At 39.3% G+C, this 19,676-nt stretch overlaps 1 protein-coding gene across 5 annotated transcripts in view; it reads left to right on the forward strand.

Annotated features, from left to right (window-relative positions):
- The window catches only part of ZCCHC7 (zinc finger CCHC-type containing 7), a 238,751-nt gene extending 221,033 nt beyond the window's left edge, over positions 1-17,718 (forward strand). For all 5 annotated transcript variants that reach the window (XM_032164178.2, XM_032164179.2, XM_058445739.1 and 2 more), the window contains exons 7-9: positions 8,656-8,751; positions 14,271-14,385; positions 16,396-17,718. In XM_032164178.2, coding sequence (XP_032020069.1) covers positions 8,656-8,751; positions 14,271-14,385; positions 16,396-16,826 — 642 coding nt within the window. In that variant the 3' untranslated portion in view covers positions 16,827-17,718. The remainder of the gene's footprint in view (positions 1-8,655; positions 8,752-14,270; positions 14,386-16,395) is intronic.
- Positions 17,719-19,676: the final 1,958 nt, after the last annotated feature.

Below are 19,676 nucleotides of genomic sequence, written 5' to 3' on the forward strand. Positions count from 1 at the left end.
TATTGAGTCACAAATTTATATTTCTAACACAATAGCTTAGAGATTTTTGTTAGATCATAGTATGAAAACTTGTCCACTGGAAACCACTATTGAGTTTTCAGTACTGTGTTCTAATACAGAAATGTTCTCTAATTAGGTAAGATCTAGGCTGATTTCATTCCTATTAAGCCCTAGTACATGATAGTTTATTAAAATGAGAGTATGTAGATAGCGTTTGTCATGTCATTTACTAATTAATTATTGTGAAACAGTTTAGAATTTCATAGCACAATATACTGTTGCTATTTTTATTAGTAATAATGGAAGTTTTTAACTAGTGACATTATTCAGATGAATGAACATCCACATGTTTACATTTCTTTCAGGGGCTAAATTTGAGATTCCTTTAAAATAAAATAAGAAGTGTCAACATGAAACATGCTTTCAAAATCTCAATTAAGAAGGATCTCTTTGTCCCTGTTACTATAAGACTGAGTTCCTATTCACTTTGCATTACTAATTACTTCCTGATTTTGTCAGAGTATATATCACATTCTCAGTGTGAAGTAGGGGAGACAATAAGGAAGCTGTATTATTAATTTATTCAAGCTTTTTAATATATTTAAGCATGATTTGATAGATTTTCCCTTAATGACATAAAAAATTAATAGTTTCCCGAAGTATGCAAATTTTTATTAACAATAGCTAAATTGTATTGGATGCTTACTATAGGCCATGTGCTTTACTTATGCATTACCTCATTATTCATTCATTAATATTTACTGAACTACTACTGTATGCCTGGCCCTATTCCAGGAGCTGAAGTACAGCAGTGAACAAAAACAGACAAAAATCCCTGCCCTCACAGAACTTACTTTCTCCTAGCCTGGGGGTGGGGTTGGGAGCAGATAGGTAGTAAAATATATAGTATGTCAGATATGATAAGTGCCATGGAGAGTTTTGTTTGTTTGGTTGGTTGGTTGGTCTTTTTAAAATAAAATGGCAGTACAGCAGGATAGGGAGTACAGATTGGAGGGAGCTAGCCATTTTAAATAAGGTGGTCAGGAAGGCCTTACTGAGAAGATGACATTTGAGCCAAGGCTTGAAGGAAATGAAGGAGTGCACCATGTTAAATCTGGGAGAAGAGTGATGCAGGCAGATCAGGTAGCTGGTGCAAAGCACTGAGGTGGCAGAGAACAGTGAAAAGGCTAGCATGACAGGCTTGCTGTGAGGGAAAGTAATGGGAGATGAGGTTAGAGAGGTGGGAGGATGCAAATTACAGGCCATTGTAAAGTTTTTGGCTTTTACTCTGAGATGAGAAGCTATTAGAGAGTTTTGAGCTGAGAGTGATATGTTCTGATTTGCATGCTATAAGGATCATCTTTTGTTTAGAGTAGGCTGTAGAGGGCAAGGATAGAAGCAGAGAGACCAGTTACCATGTTCTTGTAATCATCCAAACAAGAGTTGAGTAATTGGACCAGGACAGTACTGGTAGAATGGAAAGAGGTGGATGTATTTGCAGAGCCAACAAGCTTTGCTGATGGGCTGGGTATGAGGTATAAGCAAGAGACAAGTTAAGGTTGTCCGTTTTTGGCCTAAGCAACTGGAAAGACAAAGTTGCCAATGAGATGGGAAAGATTTTGGGAGGAACATATTTGGGGTGGGGGAAGAACAGGATTTGATTTTAACTAACTAAATTTGAAGTGCCTGTTAGACATTCTAATAGAGATACGTGAGTGTAGAGTTAACAGAGATCAAGGCTGAAGATAGAATTTTAGAATGGCAAGGGTAAAGGTTAATGTAAATCTATACTGTTAGATGAGAGCAGATTAAATAGAGAAGAAAAGCAGTCTAAGGACTAAGCCCTGGGGCACTGCAGTGTAATTGGACAGAGAGATGGATAGAAACCAACAAAGGAGACTGCAGAAGAAATAGCCTATGAGATGGAAGAAAACTAGGAGAGTGTGTTGTCTGGGAAGCTAAGTGAAGAATCTATTGCAAGAGGAAGTGGTCACCTGGTCAGGTTTTACTGATAGGTTGTTATGTAAGATGAGTATGTTTCATTTATGCCTCACAGCAGTGTTAATGAGGGAGCAATGTTAATGAGGGAGCACTCTTACTGTTATTATCCCCATTTTACAGATGAGTAAAATGAAGGAAAGACCATGTAAATAACTTGACTAAGGTCACATAGCCAGTAAATAGTGGAGCCCACATTAGAACATAATCCCAAAATGCATTGGATAACTAAATTTTATCAGAGCATCCGGGTCTTAGGAAGAGTTTGCCAGTTTTGCCCTTGATTGCCCCCAGTCCTTAAAATCCTTTTCTTCCATGCTTTTTCTTTGAAGAAGCCAAACATATATCTTTGTATTATGTGTGTGTACATATATAGTACATGCACATATCCATACACTTGTATATGTCTGTACTGTCTCTGTGAACACGAGAATCTCGTAACAGTAGTTGCCGTTGAGGAAAGGGGAACTGAGTGAGAACAGAAGTGGGAGACAGACTTCTCACCCCACCTTTTAGTGTCTTTTGAATTGTGTGCCATGTGCTTGTTACTGATTGTAAAATATTTAATTCTTTAAAATCTAAATAACTCATTTAGGATTCATTCTATAGCAGCAAGACATATGATTTGTTCTTTCAGGCTCTGGCCTAACAGCATCTCAGAAGAAATTGTGCTGATGCAGTTTTTTAGTAGAAAATATGTATTTGATGCACACTTAATTCCATTTTGTAGGCCTCAGCCTCCCTAATGCTTTCATCTTTTAAAATCTTTACTATATTTGCTCTTCCATCTATTATCTCCGTATTCCTCGCGGTGTCTATTACAATGTATTGTACAAAGTAGGAACTCAATAACTTTTGAATGAAAAATTCCTACTAAGGGATAAATACATGAGAACTACCTGTTATTTCCTCAAATTTAGGCAATAAAATAACTAAATTCGGAAAAATTCCGTGAAACTTTTTCTAGTGCACTCAATTAGTAGCAGAGATTTTCAGTGTTTGTATCTACTTTCGCCACCTTTATTGGTGCATAACTTATTTCCACTCTCTGTTGAAGTCTTTAATACCTACTCATTCACCACCTATTTGTTTGTTGAGCACTTCCTATGTTCGAGGTCAGGGGTCAGCAAACTTTTTCTATAAAGAGCCAGGTAGTAAATATTTTAGCCTGGCAGGCCATATGGTCTCTGTTATAACTCTATCCTTATAGCATGAAATCAACCATAGAAAATTTGTAAACTAATGTGTGTGCCTGTGTTCCAATAAAACTTTATAGACACTGCAATTTGAATTTCACATAATTTTCATGTGTTGCAAACTATTCTATGGTGATTATTATTCTTTTAGCCATTAAAAAATGTAAAACCAGCTGGGCACAGTGGTTCACTTCTGTAATCCTAGTGCTTTTGGAGGCCAAGGCAGGAGGATTGCTTGAGCCCAGGAGTTCGAGACCAGCCTCAGCAGCATAGCAAGACCCCCATCTCCTAAAAAACTTAAGAGATAAGTTATGTCTTATATTTGCACAAACAAACATAAATAGAAATATTTGTGAACATAGATCTTTTCAGAGAGCATTTATTATTTGGGGAGTGGATGATCCTTTTTATCATCACAATCCCTGCTGACAGCTACCAACTAGTTATTGATCACCTACCATTAGCTTCAAACCCATCACGGGCATCCCATGCCACTTAAAACAAATCCGATATTCTTCACCCTGATTTATAAAGCCCTAATGATCTGGTCCCTCCCTGTCCTCTAGAACGTCCTCTTTCACTCTTCCTTCACCTACTCCACTTCCAAATTTACAGGTATTTTTTTCAAATCCTCAAATATGGTAAGTTTATTCCTACTGTAGGACTTTGTACTACTCATTCCCCATGCCTTACGCCGAGAGTGGTGTTTCCCAGACATCACATACCTGGCTTTTCTTGCTATAAGAAAGGACCATCCTAGTTGAGGCCTCCCCCAAAAAGTCAATCTAAGTCACCACTAGTGATTCTCATTCATATAACTATTTTAATTGTTTGCATACTATTTTTCACTAATATTTTGTATGTTTGTGTATTACTGGCTCTGTTTATCTTCCACCACTAGAGATGTGAGCAATGACTTTTATCTTGCTCACTTCTCAGTTACCTGGTCTTAGAACAATGTCTGGCATGTATTAGGCCCTCAATAATTATTTTTTGAACAAATTAATGAAGGAATGCATGCATACACTCATGCCATGGGCCCAGCACTCTGGTAAATCTCACTGATGGAGGCATCCTTCGACTTGTATTCTGCTCTACTTGTCCCCTTCCCTTCTTGCATACATAGCCTAGTTTCTTGGAAAAGTCATCTATGTTCTGTTCTTCAGCAGCTTTCTACTTATAATAAATCCATTACAATCTGGCTTGTACCTCTACCCCTCAAAAGAAACTACTCACAATAGTTTCTCCACTTGCCAACAGCTTCTTATTTGCTAAGTCCAGTGGATTTCATAGTCTTCATCTTATATAACCCATCAGTAGCTTTTAATGTTTCTTCCTTGAAACATCCATTCTGCCTTCATATCTATGACATCATCTCTTTTGTTTTTATTTCTCTTAAGCCATGTATGCTTGTGGCTGCAATTTGATGTCACATCAAATAATATAGCCATCTTTGTGGGTGGAAAATCATTTCTGCTTAATAATTTCATGTCTTCACAGTGTTCTATGTGAAGAAATTTGTGAACCACTGCAATAAGTGATACACGGCTTACATGCGTACCTGTGAAAACTCTGTTTAGGCCGGGCGCGGTGGCTCACGCCTGTAATCCCAGCATTTGGGGAGGCTGAGGCAGGCAGATCACTTGAGGTCAGGAATTCAAGACAAGCCTGACCAACATGGCAAAACCTCATCTCTACTAAAAATACAAAAATTAGCCAGGCGTGCTGGCATGTGCCTGTAATCCCAGCCACTCTGAAGGCTGAGGCAGGAGGACCACTTGAACCCAGGAGGCCGAGGTTGCAGTGGGCTGAGATCGTGCCACTGTGCTGCAGCCTGAGTGACAGAGCAAGACTCCATCTCAAAAGAAAAAAAAAAACAACTCTGTTTAATGACTTTTAGCTAGTCTTAATTTATGAATCCCATTTTTAATTGCAGAATATGAAACACTTGTTATTTTTATTATATCCCAATTTATAATACCTGAGGTTGTAAATTCCATTTTGTGTAGCTTTCAGTAGAAAAGATTATTGAGGTTATTGTTTTGCTATAGTTTTTCATTTTAGGGAATAAGAGCTGAAAGTAAAGTTGTTTGAAGTAGTTTTTTTTTGTTTTGGTTTGGTTTAGTTTGGGTTTGGGTTTGGGTTTTGTTTTTTGCGACGGAGTTTTGCTCTTGTTGCCCAGGCTAGAGTGCAATGGCACGATCTCTGCTCACTGCAACCTCCACCTCCCAGATTCAAGCGATTCTCCTGCCTCAGCCTCCCGAGTAGCTGGGATTACAGGCATACACCACCACGCCCAGCTAATTTTTGTATTTTTAGTAGAGAGGAGGTTTCTCTATGTTGGTCAGGCTGGTCTCAGACTCCTGACATCAGGTGATCCACCTACCTCAGCCTCCCAAAGTGCTGGGATTATAGGCATGAGCCACTGTGCCTGACCTGAAGAAGATTTTCATAACCTATTCATTATTTTCCTATATCAAGGAAATAAAACCTTTACAAAACACCTGTTTGCAACATTAAAAACAAAATTAGGGGGCCTGGGCACGTTGGCTGTAATCTCAGTACTTTGGGAGGCCAAGGCAAGCAATTCACTTGAGCCCAGGAGTTTGAGACCAGCCTAGGCAACATGGCAAAACCCCATCTCTACTAAAAATACAAAAATTAGCTGGGCATGGTGGCATGCACCTATGGTCCCAGCTACTCAGGAGGCTGAAACCCAAGGATTGCTTGAGCCCAGGAGGTGGAGTTGCAGTGAGCTGAGATTGTGCTGCTGCACTCCAGCCTGAGCGACAGAGCGAGATGCTGTCTCAAAGAAAAAACAAAATTAGGGCTGGCCATGGTGACTCATGCCTGCAATCTCAGCACTTTAGGAGGCCAAGGTGAAAAGATCACTTGACCCCAGGAGTTCCAGACCAGTCAGGGCAACATAGTGAGACCCTGTCACTACCAAAAATTTAAAAACCAGTAATATAAAAATTAAAGTAGCCAGGCGTAGTGGTGCACCCCTGTGGTCTCAGCTACCTGGGAGGCTGAACTGGGAGGATCGCTTGAGCCTGAGAGGTCGAGGCTGCAGTGAGCCTTGATTGTGCCTCTGTACTCCAGCTTGGGCAACAGGGGAAGACCTTGTCCAAAAAAAAAAAAATTAGTTGGCAGACTAGCACTCTTTGTTAAAGACTCTCAATAAACAACATAAGAAATAAAATGATCCACGTTTAAGCCGATCCTTAACTTTTCTTCCAGTATCCACAAGCGTGGGGGTGTGCAGGGGTTAGGTTTTTCTCCTCCTGTTTACAGCCACCACCTCCTCAGAGGTCTGTGTCCATCATCTCCTTTCCTCCTCTGGTTTCAACTTCTCCATCTCCATTATCTTTCCCAGATGTTCAAGTCTTTCCCATTCTATAAACAGACTCCCCAAATCCCCTTCCTGGATACTGCTTCATCTTACTCTGCCCCTTCATGCTTCTCAATATATAACTTCTCTCTCCTACAACTTCCATTCAATTTTTTAAAACATTTTTTATTCTGAAATAATAGGTTAGTGCAAAGGTAATTGAGGTTCTTGCTATTAAATGGCAGAAACTGCAATTACAGTTACCTTTGCACCAACCTAATATACATACTGAAAAGTATGTAAAATACATGTGCAAAAGAATAAATTAGTTATGTAATACATGCACAAGTTAACTATCGCCATGTTGAAGTAACAGAAAATTGCAGCTATGCCAAAATCCTGTGTGCTGTTTCTCCTCACTGGAAGTAACCTGGCTTTAAAGAAAAAAAAAAATCCGGGTTAAGTTCACAGATCCTGGCTTTTATGAGTAGTGATTTCTTTGCTCTTTTTGTAGTTTTACCACCTTTGTATGCATTACTTTACTGTTCATCCTGCTGCCTTGTACTCTTTCTAGAATATCTCAGAATTTTCACAGTAAGGTTATCTGTGAGCAGTTGCCACTTCAAATGGATGTTTCTCGGTCCTAATCTCACTAGGCCTCTCTGCTATATTTGACATTGTAGATCAGTTCATCCTGCTTGAAACAACTCTCCAAAGTCTGTTACTCTATTCTCCTATGTCTCTGCATCCTTTAACCTTCCCTTCTATGTCCATTTCACAGGCTCCTCTGCCCGCCCCTTAAACACTGATGTCTTCAGGGTTCCTTCCTCAGCCCACAGCCACTCTTACACTGTCCATGTGATCCTGTCCACTCTAGTGATTTCAGCCTTCACTCTTATGCTGATTACTTTCAGATCTACTCTTCAGCTCAGACTCTTCTGTCTCTACATAGAAACTGCCTCCTGGAGATCCTTACCTAGATACTTCATATCCAAGACAGTCTTCATCAACTTTCCCTCTAAACTTGCTCCTCTTTCTCTTTCTACTTTTTCTGAATCCTTGTTCACCCAAGTTCAAACTCTGGAGGCATCCTGATTTTTCCTTTCCCTCATCCCCCACATCTTTTCAATGACCAAGTGATACCAGTTTTCTTTCTTTTTTTTTTTTTTGACATGGAGTCTCGCTTTTGTCGCTCAGGCTGGAGTGCGTTGGTACGATCTTGGGTCACTGCAACCTCCGACTCCCAGGTTCAAGCGATTCTCCTGCCTCAGCCTCTGAAGTAGCTGGGACTACAGGCGCACACCACCATGCCCAGCTAATTTTTGTATTTTTAGTAAAGATGGGGTTTCACCATGCTGGCCAGGCTGATCTTGAACTCCTGACCTCGTGATCCGCCCACCTCGGCCTCCCAAAGTGCTGGGATTACAAGTGTGAGCCATCACGCCTGGCCCAAACTACAACTATCCTAACTTCGACACTTAAAACTGGATAAAGCTCATGCTCCTTTACTTGACTTACAAGGCCCTCCATTCTTGTGCCCTGCTTTCTCCAGCCTTGTCTTCCATTTACACCCGGCTACGTATGTCATATTTTGGCAGCATGTATGCTCTTTTTTAGTTCCATGTCATTGTTCATTCTGTTCCCTCTGCCTAAGATTCTCCATTTGATTTACACCTAATTTGAGAGTAAATTTAAGTTTTACACCTGCAGGGAAACTTTCTCTGACCCTTCTTTAACCTCATCTGCTGGTGGGGGAGTCCCCCTCACCACTCCATTAATGCCTTGTACATACTACTGTCGCTGTATTGACATTGTTTTGTAATTATGTATATGCCTGTCATATTCTGCTGGCCCATTATACTGTGTTGGATACCGAACACAGTACTTGGCACAATGCCAAATGGAATGAGGAGGGAAGGAGGAGAGGAAAGCACACATTGACATTAAGAGTAAAAGAATTGTTCTTACCATGTTATAGACTTTAATATACGGAATCGCCTGAATACAGGTCTCCATACTAAACTCTAAGAAACTTCTAAGGAATCCCTTACCTATAAAGCTCTTTTGGAAAGAATGAGGTTTTAATTTTCTTCTAACATCAACAAACCCTCACAAATATTCATGTTGCAGACCAAACCTGGACCACCCAAAAAGCCGAAGACCCCTTCAAGACCATCAGCCTTAGCATATTGCTATCACTGTGCGCAAAAAGGCCATTATGGACACGTAAGTTTGAATGACATTTGGGCATAAAGCATTCTGTTGTCAGGGAGTGTTTTCTGAAAGATGAACTCAAAAAGAATGTAACTCTAAATACTTACTTTTTAATAAACATTAAAGTAAGACTTAATATGTTTTCAACTGGTTTACCCCTCCCCTCCCTGCTAGAGTAACAAGCTATCAGAGCATATTCCTCTAATTATGTTACATGTACGTGAACAGGTTGGGATAAAACTAATATAGTTCATAAAATCAGACAAATATAATAGTCAACAGTATGATAGCAGTTCTCATGAGTTCTTACAAACACAATTGCTTTGACACAGCCATAGCATGATTTTAGATTTTCTTTTTTTTTTTTTTTTTGAGACGGAGTCTTGCTCTGTTTCCCAGGCTGGAGTGCAGTGGTGCAATCTCAGCTCACTGCAACCTCCTCCTCCCGGTTTCAAGCGATTCTTCTGCCTCAGCCTCCCAAATAGCTGGGATTACAGGCGCCTGCTACCACGCCCAGCTAATTTTTGTATTATTAGTAGAGATGGGGTTTTACCATATTGGTCAGGCTGGTCTTGAACTCCTGACCTCAGGTGATCCACCTCCCTTGGCCTCCCAAAGTGCTGGGATTACAGGCGTGAGCTACCACACCCAGCCGATTTTAGATTTTCGTTGTGTTTTTGTTTTTTGTTTGTTTGTTTGTTTTTGAGACGGAGTTTCGCTCTTGTTGCCCAAGCTGGAGTGCAATGGCGTGATCTCTGCTCACTGCAACTTCCACCTCCTGGGTTCAAGCAATTCTTCTGCCTCAGCCTCCTGAGTGGCTTGGATTATAGGCGCATGCCACTATGCCCACCTAATTTTTTGTATTTTTTTTAGTAGAAATTAGGTTTCACCATGTTAGCCAGGCTGGTCTCGAACTGCTGGCCTCAGATGATCCACCCGCCTCGGCCTTCCAAAGTGTTGGGATTACAGGCGTGAGCCACTGCGCCCGGCCCGATTTTAGATTTTCTACTTAGTTCTCCAGTTTTCCCTGGTACAATGTTCAGTTAAGTCTACATCACATACATGTAAACCCTGGCATTCAGTGGTGAAAAAACAGATGCTGCATCATTGACTTGCTCACCTACCCCACAAATGCCCAGATTCCCTATCCAGCCAACATATTCCCTAACCCCAGCTGAAAAGGCCAAACTGTGTGTGTTCTAGATGCTGAGGTGTCAAAAGCAGAAGAAGCTTAAGTACAAAACAGCAGCAGCTTATTTCAGAGAAAGGATGTAATAAGAATAGGCTCAGAGCCCATACTTCTGAGAATCTTGAGGCAGTAGAGGAAAGGCAGTGGCACAGAAAGTAGAAAATTCTTAAAAAGGAATGTATTATTCCCAGTCTCCAGGTAGGCTTCTAGTAGCCTAGAAACCAAGATAAACTAATATCAAACCAGATCTGGTGTCAGGAGGCAGAAAGCATGCAGACTGTTGGGGAGTCCTCAGAATGAGAAGTATGAGCAACAGGATGGGGTGAGTGGTATTGCAGGTTACCACTTGAATTCCAACTATGACACATCACTGGTGTAGATCTTGGGAGCTGGAGACCTACATTGTAGGGCAACTGGAGAAGAAAAGTGCTGAACAGAATCCATAAACAGATAAAGTTTATCTTCCGTTTGGGGCAGCAGCAACCGTGGGGGTGAGACATAGCTTATGAAAGCCAGGATGAGGCTCTGAGCCTCAGTTGCAGTTTTTGCTCTGCTGTTGACTCAACCATGTGACGTAAACAACCCAGTTTTTCTCTTTGGTCCCATTTCTTTATCTCCAAAGCAGAGAAGTTGTACAGGAAATCTCTCAGCACCAAGTAGAGAAGACTTTTTTTGAGACAGGGTTCAGAGTGCAGTGGGCACTATCTCAGCTCACTGCAGTTTTGACCTCCCAGGCTCAAGTGATCCTCCCACCTCAGCCTCTCGAGTAACTGGGATTACAGGCACACACCACTGTGCCCAGCTAATTTTGTTTATTTGTAGAGACAAGGTCTCACTATGATGCCCAGGCTGGTCTCAAACTCCTGGCCTCAAGCAATCCTCCCTCCTTGGCCTCCCGAAGTGTTGAGATTACAGAAGTGAGCTACCATGCCCAGCCAAGGAGACTTCTTTTACAGAATTATCATCTCTAGATCTTTTACTGCTCTGTCCATCCCTCGTTACTAAACATTCAGATGTTGTCAACATCTTTTAGGGAACATATTCACATAAGCTTTCCATTACCACACAAATCACATAGATATACAATTTTTGCTTGCTTACCTCTGTAAAGCAGAGGGGTATAATTTTAGCATTTATGTTTGTTCAATTAAAGAAAAACAATTATAGTTGGATGCTTACTAGTCACTTCTGTTAAGACAGATAGGAAATATATTAAAAGCATGTGGAATTTATCCCTAAAATCTAGATTTAGATAATTTTTAATTTACAATAAAGCAAATTTGGCAGCCTCATGACTGCCATAGATGAGGAACTCTAGATTATTTACACTAATGAAGAAGATCATTGGTGTGGCTAATCCAGAATAGTAGATAAATTATATAGCCAACTATCAATTGTCTGTGCTAATGGAGGGGACCAGCGATGTGGATAATCAAAATATAATTTACATTTAGCTTTGGAAAACATTTGTAGTATTATATAGCTCTGTGTAGTCACATCAGTCTAGACCACACAAGACCCAAATAGGGAACTATGCAGGTGGTTAAAGATGTCTGTGGACCCCCTCCCTTTCAATGTCAGAAATTCAGCCTTACAGATACTATTATTGAATGGATTCCTCATGTGAAAGACTAGATCTAAGGTGAATATGACATTGCCCTTCCCTAATTTCACTCACTCTCTAGCTGGGGAAGCAAGGACAGCAGTAGTCACTGTACAAAGATTACTCCAGGAGGGTGTGAAAGGGGGAGCAGGGGCTGGGAAAGTTAAAGATTCTGCTGAAATGAGTATTAGTTGAGTGTATCAAGACCTCTTTGCATAATCACAATTTGCTCTCTTTTTTTTTTTTTTTGAGACAGAGTTTTGCCCTTGTTGCCCAGGCTGGAGTGCAGTGGCGCAGTCTTGGCTCACTGCAACCTCTACCTCCTAGGTTCAAGCTATTACCTACTTCAGCCTCCCAAGTAGCTGGGATTACAGGCATGTGCCATCACGCCTGGCTTTTTTTTTTTTTTTTTTTGTATTTTTAGTAGAGATGGGGTTTCACCATGTTGGCCAGCTGGTCTTGAACTCCTGACCTCATGTGATCCACCCACCTTGGCCTCCCAAAGTGCTGGGATTACAGGCATGAGCCACCATGCCCTGCCAAAAAAGTTTCTTTATGTTACCATGTAAGTTTGCCATATAACGTCCAGGACCCTCCCCCCGACAAAAAAAAAAATCTAAATAATCCAGATAGTCACAACAGATAAATCTAAAGATAGCAGAAGGATGGAAATGATAAAGATTAGAACAGAACTTATCGAAATAGAAAAGTGAACAGCATCAACAAAACCAAAAGCTGATTATTTGAAAACTTTTTTTTTCAAAACAAAAGAGAAACTTCTGGAAAAACTACTAAAAGAAAAAGAAAAGGTACTAATAAACAATGAGTGGAAAGTGGGAGTAACTTAAGATACTATATAAATGTTTTTAAATTATAAGACTACTTCATAAAGTTAAATCTGAAAATGCAAATAACTCTAAAATATATATATAAATTAACCAAACTGACTCAAGAAGAACAAATCAACTGAACCAATACCATTAAAGAAATTGAATAAGGCCAGGCACTGTGGCTCACGCCTGTCATCTCAACACTTTGGGATGCCAAGTTGGAAGGACCGCTTGAGGCTGCCAGTTTGAGACCAGCCTGGGTAACATAGTGAGACCTTGCCTCTACAAAAAACAAATAAAAATTATGATGTCTGAAACTTAAAATTTACATCACTGTTAATTGGAATATTCGTCAGTAAGAGTACAAAACACATGAGAATGGCCGACTTCAGCTTGATGACAGTGGTAACTTCTGGAAAGGGAAGGAGATGAGTGCAAAATGGGAAGGACTTAATGGAGGATTTCAGTTATATCAGTAATACTTTATTCTTGGGGGAAAAACAGGCAACTAAGGTAAAATGTTATGGTTTTATATGAGGGTGAATATAGGTTTTTAATTATTTTTTATACTGAAGTGTGTGTTTAGAATGACTTATAATTTTTTAACTCTACAAATTAAGTACATAAATTGCTACTAGCTTGGCTAGTTCAGACTTGGCTTAATTTTATGTGGATTTTTCACCTACTCTTTAAAATATATTCTAATTGTTTTTCATTACTTAGCTAAGAAACAACATTTTAAAGTAACTTTTAGGCAAGATGGCAGAGGCAGAAAGGGGAAAGTTCCAAAAGAAAAGATTTCAAACATGCTGAACGGATCTGTGTCACAGATCATGATAAACAAAAGCCTGCCATGTGGTGAGTGGTTCAGGCCAAAGGCTGTGGATTTGGGAAATACTAGCTGTGTAGAGGCCAGAGTCATGAGAGTAGGAAGCTGTCCTGGGAAAATGAGTAAGAGTAGGGATTTCAACTTGGGTGGGGGAAGCAAGAAGAGAAACTTCTTTTGGGGCGTCTCACAATTACCTAGGAACAATTTTAAACTAGGCGTAACCTACCACCAACCTACCCTGCACCGTAAGAATCACTACCCCTATAAGCAGTGAATGTTGAGTTAAAATAAGCTTGCAAACCATTTGTATCTAGAAAAAAAGAGCAAAGGGCTTAGAACTTATACCCACATTTTGGGGATAGGAAGAAGAGATGGAAAAGAACTTGATAGAAGGCTGTTGGAAGTGATGAACAAGCAAAGGAGTAATACTAACATGAGGCTGAATAACATAAACCCACTAACAGAGCGGCAAGGCTGCTACCTCTGTGAAAGGAGTTAGGCAGAGAAGGCTGAAAAAAAGATACGAAGGGTTTCATAGGTAAAGAAGTAAGGGAGGCCGGGCACGGTGGCTCAAGCCTGTAATCCCAGCACTTTGGGAGGCCGAGGTGGGCGGATCACGAGTTCAGGAGATCGAGACCATCCTGGCTAACACGGTGAAACCCCGTCTCTACTAAAAATACAAAAAATTAGCCAGGCGTGTTGGCGAGCGCCTGTAGTCCCAGCTACTCGGGAGGCTGAGGCAGGAGAATGGCGTGAACCCGGGAGGCGGAGCTTGCAGTGAGCCGAGATCGCGCCACTGCACTCCAGCCTGGGGGACAGAGAAAGACTCCATCTCAAAAAAAAAAAAAAAAAAAAAAAGAAGTAAGGGAAGAAAACTCAAGCTTGAAAGAATATCATAACACAGTGGGGTTTAGGGCTGGGTGACCCTGCCAGCACCCCAGCAAGGACCATATCCTACAGCCACCACATGAGGTACCAGTGATATGGGGCTCATTTCTAATTAACGTGCTCCAGAATCTTGCAAAAAGGTTTTTGAACAGTGTGACCATGTGACATCATAATTTTAAATATAATTTGTAGGAATGTCCAGAAAGAGAAGTGTATGACCCGTCTCCAGTATCTCCATTCATCTGCTACTATGATGACAAATATGAAATTCAGGAGAGAGAAAAGAGACTAAAACAAAAAATAAAAGGTATGTTGCTAGACTTCTTGTTAGATCACGTTTGCAGTAGTTTCTAAATTTCTTTGTACTGTCTGTGCCTGCTTTGGGGGTCATTGGTTAGCATAGAAAGTATTTTTAATAATTACCAAAGAAACTGGAACTTTCTTGATCTCCAGAAACCAAGCACCCACTTCCGAAATAATCCCATGTTGCAATCTCCTCACAGTAAACATTTTTTTACAGTGATCATTTTAGGAAATGTCCAGAAAATATTGCTATCCATCTATGTAGGCAGAGTTTTTAAAGGCTCCTTTGAGATTTTTCTGTTTGACAGGTAATTATTTTTTTTTCCATTTGTATTTCTCCAGTTTTTTTTTATGGAAAGAAAGGCTTTCCTGCTAAGTTATTGCTGAAGCTTCCCTGAAGAAGTCACTTGTTATAGGCCACCGCTGCAAGCAGAGCTCCAAGTTCACAACCACCTCTATGGTTTCTGTACTTACTGTTGCAAACGTAGTTCTTTATCACCAAATTAATATCTTATCATTTAAGTTTTCTCTACCTCTGTTCTGTCTTGTTATTCACTTCAAGGTGGTTTTCCAAGTTATCTTTCTTGCTTTAAAAATGAAACAGTTCTGTATTTTTTAGTTTGTTCTATACCTTATTTTCTGACTCTTTTGGCCTTTTTCCCCTATGGATTCTTAGTTCAGGACCTTTCCAAAATGAAGGTACTAATTCTGAGGAAAACAGTTACTACTCTCCCAGCTCCTGCATATTTTACATATTTAATATAAAATGTATGTCATCTACAGCTATCCCTGGATATTGGTTCCAGGAACCTCCTCATTTACCAAAATCTACACATACTTATGTCCCATAGTTGACTGCAGAACCTGAGTATAGGAAAAAGTAGCCGTTCGTATACACAAGTTTCTAATCTGTGGAATGGTGTGTTTTCAATCCTCATTTGGTTGAAAAAATCCACATTTAAGTGGACTCATGTAGTTCAAACTCATTGTGCAAGGGTCAGCTGTATGGAGAAGCTATAGTAGTTGTAGATTATGATTAGGCAACCAAATTAGAAAGAGATTAAAAAGAATTACATGAAAATGTCATCTCTAGATGAAAGGATTATATGTGCTTTCTGTTTTTTATGTTCTTTATACTTTTCTGTTTTTTCCAAGTTTTCTATAATGAGCAGTTATAACTTTTATAATTAGAGAAAAAACATTTTGGTTTTTTTTTAGCTAGTTGTATCGACATCTGTAGCATAAATCCACTTTGAGGTGTTCACTATGATCCCATGAAATTTTTATAATAAAAGTCTATGCTAAAAGTTTTTACTGGCCACTTTTTTAATCTGTAAAGATTCTATTGACCTGCTAGTTTTCATCTCTCACTGTAACCTCATCTCCCACCTACCCGTATCAGAATCACTACCATCACAGATTCGTATTAAGTGTGTCAAGCTCTGACAAAACATACCATCAGCTTTATCACTAAAACCTCTAAGGTAACTGCACTCATGTGCACTCACACACACTCCTGAAAGCCAGTGATCTCTACCCTGGAGGAATAATCTCTTGGGCAGTTTGGCATCCACCTAAAAGTACTGTGGCCAGGCCTTATTTTTAGAGGGTAGTTGAAATGTCATATGAGACCATCGAAAGGCCATTTTATAAATCTTGCTTTGCCTTATTTTCAAAGGCTGACTCTTCATCATTGGGGAAACTTGTATTGGTCAGACATGACTTCTCTTCACAAAGCTAAGATGATTACTGTTCTTACTGGTCCTTGTCTCCATTGCTTAACCTTGTTAAACTATTGGAAAGGATAATTAACTATCATTGGATTTCTGAATGTGTTTCATTTTTAGCAATCAGAAACTTAGAACTACAACTATTTAATTTTTAGTGAGTGACGTCATATTGTTAACATGTTTACATGTCTAGCTTCCCTGTCTGTTAAGTTATTTACACTTAGGAAAGCTCAGCGTGGACTGTTTAGCTGCTGAATATGCAAAAATACTTTTATATTTTTCAGTACTCAAGAAAAATGGGGTTATCCCAGAGCCATCCAAGCTACCTTATATAAAATCAGCAAATGAGAACCCCCACCATGATATAAGGAAGGGCCGTGCCTTGTGGAAAAGCAACAGGTGGCCTCAAGAAAACAAAGAAACACAAAAAGAAATGAAGAACAAGAATAGAAACTGGGAGAAGCACAGGAAGGCTGACAGACATCGTGAAGTGGATGAGGATTTTCCCAGGGGCCCCAAAACCTATTCTCCTGGCAGTTTTAAAACCCAGAAGCCTTCCAAGCCGTTTCACCATTCATCGCATTACCACACGTCAAGAGAAGACAAGTCTGCCAAGGAGGGCAAGAGGGGCAAGCAGAAGAAAAAGGAGAGGTGCTTGGAAGATGATGACAACGATAACTTATTTCTTATTAAGCAGAGAAAAAAAAAGTCTTAAGCCGTCAGGCAGCCTCTAATGTGGCTTTTCATTGTTCATTTGGCCTTTGTGTCTATAACCTTCTGGCATTGTGTTTATTATCTATGATTAAATAAAGTGAGTTTTTGGTTTTGTTTTTTTAATTTCAGCCATTCCTAGAGTTACTGAATATCCATGGAGGTCTCAATTCTCTGTATCCAACAGGATATTAGGTAAGAAAGTACAAAGATAAACCTGGACTTCTCCTATTCCAATATGTCATCTTTACTCAGAATCCTAGGGATAGGTAGAAGAATTCATCTTTTCAAGAAAACTTTTAAAAAATACTTTGGAAAAAAAAACTGCATCAAAGGTAATTCATCCTCAACATGAGTATGAAATTAAATCCTTGCAGGAAGAGAAATTAACACTAAGAAAAAGTTATCAATATTTTTCAACTTTTTTTTTTTTTTACATTGGAAAGGACAATAACTATAAATCTATATCCAGATTTTCTTGCTGCTGAAGCTGTTGTCAGAATCTTCCTTTGGACAAAACATCACTAGCTGACTATAAAAACAAAAGTGTCATCATTGAAGCCCTGAAGAGGCAGGGAATTGAGCTTCAGCAAAATACAGGTAAAGAACTATCCAGTATAAATGTCAGAAGACAGATTTCCTAAACAAGTAAAAGAGACATCAAAAATTTTAACATAATCACAATGAAATCATTTTTTACCACTTTTACAGCAGCGTTTCAAGCAGACTGTCACTCAGATCTGTAGAGATGAATATTACTCAGAAAATTGTTTTGTTCTCTTGCATTTTTTTCAACACTGCAAAGCTATACAGATTTTTTTGTACTTGTGGATCTTTTTTACTTCTCATAGCCTAATGTCAGAATAAGAAAAATAAAATATCTGAAAGAGAGTAAATACATGTGTTTATTATGTAAAAAGACAATGAGAGTTTGAGTGACAAAGAGCATAGTTATATTTTGTTTGTTGTAGAGACAAGGTCTCACTGTGTTGTCCAGGCTAGTCTCAAACTCCTGAGCTCAAGTGATCCTCTTTCCTTGGCCTCCCAAAGTGCTGGGATTACAGGCATGAGCCATCACTCCCGGCCTTGGCATAGTTGTGTTGGGCAGGTTGATAAAGTTATAAAATCCCTATAGACTGGAGTCAAAAATGCCATTTTTGCCCAAGTGCAAGCTCTCTGCCAGAATAAAATGGTATGAAATCAATTAAATAGGACAATTTTATAATATCAGGTTCTTAAATTTGTATTTTACTCTTTGGGAAGTACGCAGATTCCTATATTTCTGGCAGAATCATCTCATCTTTCTGAGAGGAAGGAAGAATTCTGTCCTCTCAAATCAGCTCTAGTGCAAATTGTAGGATCATAAAGGTTAGTCTGCCACTTTCCCTGTTGCTGCATAGATTTCAGCTAACTTTATTATATGTTGATGCATAGCTTCCTAATAGCTAGAGTTGTTTTCACCTTAAAGTAAGCAATCAGGGTTTTTTAACAACTTGCTAAAAGTGGCAGCCATAAAAAAAAAGTTTCATGGAAGTGGAAAACCTTGAGATAATTGGCATTATTCTCCAGTAGGACTTGAGGCAAACATGGCTTATTACTCATATGGTATAACAAGTACCCCTTCTGATCCTAAGGCATCTCCTTTCAGGGCAGAAGTAGGATTGCCGTTCTTTAGGTTCTTTCGTACATAGCAGATTGTTTGGAGAAGGAGAGAAAGGAAGCACTTTTTTTTCTGTTTGTCTCTGCACATTATCTTATTTTTTCCCAAAACTTATAGACAAACATTTTTTTCTAGGGTATAATTTACCCACTGGGTCCATGTATTTACATGCAGATAGGAAAGGATGCTGAGCTACTTCATCTGTGTGCATGAAGATACAGTCTTCATTTCCTGGTAAGAGAAGAACAGAAACATGGAGGAGTCTTCGCTTCATTTCCTCTTCATTTCCCTTGCCCCTCTCTGTTACACCAAATGTTCAGTTAAGGTGAATCAGTCAGTCAGTTTATTAACATATAGACTCTTCATACAACAATGGGGAGTTTAAAATATGTATAGATTCAACCATTAATCAAATAAGACTTTACATGGATAAATACAAGAGAAGAAAAGCAAATGTCCAAAACAGCAAAGATCTGTATAGTTGGTAGGATTAAGAAGATTCTAAACATCTTACCTCTGCCCCAACTTTGATTGGAAGCAGCTTGAGTGGCTCCTATCTTGGGTTCTACCTTGGTTTGTGTTTGGCCTTCTCAAAATAGAGCAAGGGAAACCAGTCTCCCATTTTCTCCATGGAAAGTCTTGCTTTCATGGACCTTGCTATTTGCGGTACTTATTAGTAGCTCTTTATTTTTCTGTTATACAAAGATTATGTAATCATTTTAAGGGGGAAAAATGTTAAAATCATATGTGATTCACTCAAAAATGTTAAAATTATTAGTGTCTATTTTATACCTATATATACATTGTTTTGTAACCTGTTTTTCACTTACATTGGGAACAAATACATGTCTGCACTTTTACATGATGTTCTATTATATGGCTGTGCCATGATTTAATCAGCTCCCTGTTGAGCATTTTGTTTCTAATTTTTATTATTTTTGAAAAATTATTCTACATAGTATCTTCTCCATTTATTCAATTGTGATAAAATGGAATTTAGGGTCAGAGAGCATGCATTTATTTCATAAAAGTTTTAATACATGATGCCAAATTATATTCCCAAGTCAGATTCTTCCCCAGTCATTTATATGTCCCTGGCAGTTTGTGAGTATTTATCTCCCCATTCCCACAATCACATGGAATATTGCCATTCCCTTTTCTCTTTGCCACTCTGATGGGCAGCAAAGAAACATT

The sequence above is a fragment of the Hylobates moloch genome, unplaced genomic scaffold (assembly GCF_009828535.3).
Source record: "Hylobates moloch isolate HMO894 unplaced genomic scaffold, HMol_V3 SCAFFOLD_10, whole genome shotgun sequence".
Lineage (NCBI taxonomy): Eukaryota > Metazoa > Chordata > Mammalia > Primates > Hylobatidae > Hylobates > Hylobates moloch.